Source organism: Gekko japonicus, unplaced genomic scaffold (assembly GCF_001447785.1).
Source record: "Gekko japonicus isolate JY-2015 unplaced genomic scaffold, Gekko_japonicus_V1.1 scaffold6359, whole genome shotgun sequence".
Classification (NCBI taxonomy): Eukaryota; Metazoa; Chordata; class Lepidosauria; order Squamata; family Gekkonidae; genus Gekko; species Gekko japonicus.
In genome coordinates this window covers 24,954-30,210 of record NW_015171084.1, presented here as the reverse complement: position 1 = coordinate 30,210, position 5,257 = coordinate 24,954, and the positions used below count along the sequence as shown (strand labels likewise).

Here is a 5,257-nt window from a genome sequence, read left to right as displayed (position 1 = left end):
GGTTGATTTCTTTTAGGGTTGACTGATTCGATCTCCTTGCAGTCCAGGGGACTCTCAAGAGTCTTCTCCAGCACCACAATTCGAACGCATCTATTCTTCGGCACTATCGAAATGTTAAATAGTTATATCAAACTTGGAGAGACCTCAGACCATTCTGGTGACCAGTGACATGCTCAAAGAGTTCAAGAGGGGGGAACAGAACGGTTGTCTGAATCAGTCATTGGATTTTGAAAGAGAACAACTTGGTAGATTTTCTGTGAGCCAACAAGAATCCAAGATGACTTTTTTCTCTTACAGCTGGTGAAGACAGTCGAATTGGACCCTACAAAGAACTACATCATGGGATTCCATCCCCACGGGGTCCTGGTGGCCGGAGCCTTCCTCAATTTCTGCACCGAGGCCACGGGGTTTTCCAAACTCTTCCCAGGGTTGACCCCTCACCTGATGATGTTGAACCTCTGGTTCAGAGTCCCCTTCTTCCGTGACTACTTGTTGAGTGGAGGTAAGCAGACCACGAAGAGTGCCCCCAGCTCCATTCCCCACTTTACTGTCACCGCCATAACAATTGTAAGCTCCTCGGGTCAAAGACCTATCTCCCTCTAGGCTTGCCAGTCGCTGGTGAGGGTAGGGTTCTCCCTCCTGAAGGTCTCATTGCCTGCTTAGGAGAAATTTTTTAATGTTTCATGCACCATTTCACCATTCCCAGTGAAAATCCAGACGTGACAGAGGGTCGCTCTAGGAATCACCAGAAACTCCATAGTTTTACCATAGAGTTTCTGGCAATTCCTAGAGCAGTCCTATGCCTCTCCTGGGTGAGACGCCTGGGATCCATCAGAAGCTTAGCAGCCTATTTGAGCCTGAATACGTATTGAGATCAGCATCCTATCTAAATGTATTATCTTTCCTGATTTTTTGTAAAGCACTTTATGAGCAAGGGAGCTTTGGTACTAGTCTAATATTTCCTGAGGAAGATCCAATTTTGATACGTTGTTTTATGTAATCCGGAGACGACGCTGATGTATTTTCACACAAGGATTTTCTTACGATTTGAAGGAATGTGTTCATTGTGTTGTAGTGCTTTTTGACCAAAATATACAGAAAGCATTTTCTCTGCAAGTCTTGCTGGCTGCCTGATTTGTGGGTTTTCACCATGAGTGACTTAATGGTGCACATGACATCACATCCTCCCATGTCCCTTCCCCCAAACCTCTCACCGTTTGCCAGGCGAGCCTGCTGACCCTATTGTAGAGAGGCTGAAGAGAGAAGCGAAGAGATTGGATTTATACCCTGCCCTTCACTACCCAAGGGAGTCTCAGAGTGGCTTACAATCTCCTTTCCCTCCCCCTCCCCACAACAGACACCCTGTGAGGTAAAAGAAGAGATTGGATTTATATCCTGCCCTTCACTATCTGAAGGTGTCTCAGAGCGGCTTACAAACTCCTTTCCCTTCCCCTCCCCACAACAGGCACCCTGTGAGGTAAAAGAAGAAGAAGAGGTTGGATTTATACCCCGCCCTTCACTACCCGAAGGAGTCTCAGAGCGGCTTACAAACTCCTTTCCCTTCCCCTCCCCACAACAGACACCCTGTGAGGTAAAAGAAGAAGAAGAGGTTGGATTTATACCCCGCCCTTCACTACCCGAAGGAGTCTCAGAGCGGCTTACAAACTCCTTTCCCTTCCCCTCCCCACAACAGACACCCTGTGAGGTAAAAGAAGGAGAAGAAGAGATTGGATTTATACCCTGCCCTTCACTCCCTGAAGGAGTCTCAGAGCGGCTTACAATCTCATTTCCCTCCCCCTCCCCATGACAGACACCCTGTGAGGTAGGAGGGGCTAAGAAAGCTCTGAGAGAACTGGTCTGGAGAGAACAGCTTTGAGAGAACTGTGGCTTGAGTAGGGTCACCCAGCAGCTGCATACGGAGGAGCGGAGAGTCAAACCCGGTTCTCCCAGGCTAGAGTCCGCCACTCTTAACCACCACACCAAACTGGTGTGTACTCTGTAAAGAGCCATGCACATAGGCAGCATGTAGTAGCAGCAGCAGAAGTGAAGCTAAACTCAGCTGATGGAGGAAGGTCAGTTTTGAAGGCAGCGCTTGGGGATGGGTCTGAATGGGAAGGCAGCAACTGGGCTCTACAGCTGGACAGATGCAACACCCTCGATAAGCTCATCCAGTTTGGTGTAGCGCTTAAGTGCGTGGTAGAGGCACAAGTCATTCAGAGGCACACCTTGGCATCTCTGGAGGAGACAGGTAATGTATTCTGCAGGAACGCATGCCCCTAGCAATAGGATCCTGCACTGCCGGAATTTATCGTGGAGAGGGTGGGGTTTCCACCCCACCCCCCACATCTTGCTCAAGCCCTCTGCACGTGCTTCGTACCCAGGTCTGGTCCCATCGGACAAGGAAACGGCTGCCTACGTTCTAAAGAAGCCGGGAGGAGGGAACGTCCTCGCCATCGCTGTCGGAGGAGCTCAGGAAGCCCTGGATGCCCGGCCCGGAGCCTTCACGCTGCTCTTGGCCAACCGCAAGGGGTTTGTCCGTCTGGCCATAGCCCACGGGTGAGTCCCGGGGCCCCAGCGCCGGAAAGGATCTTAGAGGACATCTCATCCAACCCCCAGCGTAGGACAGGCAGGGCCAGCCCCAGCTTATTTTGCACCCTAGGCGAGGATCCCTTCTGGCGCCCCCCCATGCGCCGCCCCCCCTCCCCCCCATGCATCTCCTGTCCTTCCTGGGCTGGCACCTGCAGGCTCAGTCTCCGCTCAGGCTGGAGAGCAAACTCATTCCTGCCGCAGCCGAATCGCCTGCTTACCACTTTCATGCCAGCAGCTCACCATGGAGAATTTTCGCTCCCAGGACTCCACAGCTCTGAGGGAGCCTCGGGGGGGGGGCCCACCTCACCCCCCACGTCTCCTTTCTTGTGCAATCCCGTCTCTCCCTCTGCAGGGAGCTCGGAGGAGCCCGGAGGCTGGGGTGGTGGCAGCACTGAGGCAGGTGGGCGGGCACCCTGGTCCCTGGAAGCACCCAAGGCTCTTGCCGGCTGGATGTACGGGCTTTGGGGAGGGCCAGCTGCAGGGCTGCGGGGGTCAGCGGCAGGCCCGGCTGCACGGCAGACGCAGGACTCTGGAATGAGGGGGGCAGGGGGTCCGGCCAGAAGACATCACCACCGCCGCCTTCAGGGGCAGAAGGGCCAGAAACCAACCCCCAGCCTCCTCCACCTCCCCCGCACCCCTGACTGCTTGAGGGACCAGACCGGCTGCCGCCCTCCCGGGGGGGACTTCCTCCTGAGCGCTGGAAGGGCAGGCATTCCACTCCGCTTGACGGTGGGACTTGCCTCCCGGCAGGGAAAAACCAGCCCGGAGCGGCAACCTCACGGCTGCTCGGCTCCCCATGGCTGCCCTGGGCTTCCATTTCCCAGCGGTGCAGGAGGCGCCGCGGGCCTTACACTTTAAAGAGTGCCTTTCCGCTGCTCTAGGGGCAGCGAAGGGGCACGCTGAAGCAGCATGTGCCCAGAAAGTCATGTGGGGGGGCGGGCAAAGAGGCGGCGGTAGCCAGGGCATGCGGCGCGAGCTTTTGGCGGGAGCGGGGAAACATTTTTTTGGGGGGGGCTTTTGGCGCCCCCATGATGGCCCCGCGCTCTAGGCGAGAGTCTAGTTCACCTAGTGAGCGAGCTGGCCCTGAGTACAGGAAATCCAAAGCTAGGGCATCCCCAACAGAGTTTCTAATGATTCCTAGCCAGTTTGGTGTAGTGGTTAAGAGCACGGACTCTGATCTGGGAGAACTTTCTGAGATTAAATACAAAAATTTTTTTGGAACACACCTATTTTAAATTCAGTTGGGTGTAGCTGTGTTGGTCTGCAGAAGTGTGCATACACACGAAAGCTAATTTTTTTTTCACGTCGGGGAGGAGTTCCCCCCGGGGCACGATCTGGCGGCGGCGGGGAACGGGCCTCTGGGGCGGGGGGTTCGTTATTGGTGTAGAGGGGAAAATAAACATGGACCTTTATATACCTATTGCATTTAGCCAAACAATAGTAATTCATATCTGGAGGCTTTAACGTTTTCCCAGTCAAACTTATCTATATTCATCTTTTCAATAATTGAGTACCATTTGTCTAGTGGGTTCAGAAGATGTGTTTCTACATCTTCCTTGTTTGTCCAGAGCGATATCTTCTCTTGCAAAAAAAGGTCCCATACCTTATGTAACCATTGTTGCTGGTGGGGAGAGTGTCTGTTTTATATTATTATTATTATTGTTATATATTTAAAAAGTCACGCCATCTATGTTAATACTGCAAGCACTTTAAATGTTATTGTTGTAATGCTAAGAATATTTTATATTAAATGTTTTATGGTTTTATGCTAATTCGGCATACTTTGCCGTCTTCTGTAAGCCGCCCAAAGCCTGTTTACAGGGTGGGCGGGGTATAAATATAAGTATAAATAAATAAATAAATAAATAAGGTGCTACTGGACTCCAACGTTGTTCTACACCTATTTTAAGTTATCAGGATCAAGAGTGTAGTATAACCAAAGTGGCGTCAGGTAGATATTGCTCAGACTTTAAATAAATTTGATGGAATCGGAAAAGTTTCCCAGGTTTTCTGCAGTTATTGCAAAAAATAAATAAAAGTAGGCCCCGTGTTCACAAGGAAAAGGATTTACCATTTGGGGGCACCAGATTCCGTATGAGGGGAAATCGCATGCAGGCTGCGATCGCACTTGCAATGCACTTTCCAGATGGATTTTGCCAGTGCAATCTGCTTTCCAGCTGGATTTTGCCAGTTCACACAGTAAAAATCCAGTTGGGAAGTGCAGTGAAAGTGGATTGAAGGTAGATTATTTCGTGTGCGTGGCCACAGCCGGAGAGATGATTACAACCTCACTGAATTCTCGTTTGTGGAGAGTCTGTTAAAGAGGATGTTTATTGACTTCCTCATTTATATTTACCTCTTCATCGATGCCCCACCCTTCTTCCTCGTGGAGTCCCAAAGTGCCTGGAATTGTTCTCTGTTCCTCCGTTCCTCACAACTTCCCTGTGAGGTAGGCTAGGTACAGGAGGTGTGATTAGTCCGAGGACACCCAGCAAGCCTCCACAGCAGAGTGGTGATTTGAACCTGGGACTTCCAGATCCTACACCAACCCTAATCCCCTCTCCGTCTTTGCTTCCCAGAGTCCCTCTTGTCCCCGTGTTTTCCTTTGGGGAGAATGAGCTGTTTGACCAAGTGGAAAACCCCAAGGGTTCGTGGCTGAGATGGACCC

The 5,257-nt window shown here is 51.4% G+C and overlaps 1 protein-coding gene across 1 annotated transcript in view; it reads left to right on the top strand.

The window, feature by feature from the left end:
• Window positions 1-269: 269 nt before the first annotated feature.
• MOGAT2 (monoacylglycerol O-acyltransferase 2) overlaps window positions 270-5,257 on the top strand; it is a gene marked incomplete at its 5' end in the record, with an annotated part of 7,164 nt that continues 2,176 nt past the window's right edge. The window contains 3 exons of the mRNA XM_015419077.1: window positions 270-502; window positions 2,382-2,556; window positions 5,169-5,257. The exon at window positions 5,169-5,257 is cut by the window's right edge and continues 108 nt beyond it. Of these exons, the coding sequence (XP_015274563.1) occupies window positions 270-502; window positions 2,382-2,556; window positions 5,169-5,257 (497 nt within the window). The remainder of the gene's footprint in view (window positions 503-2,381; window positions 2,557-5,168) is intronic.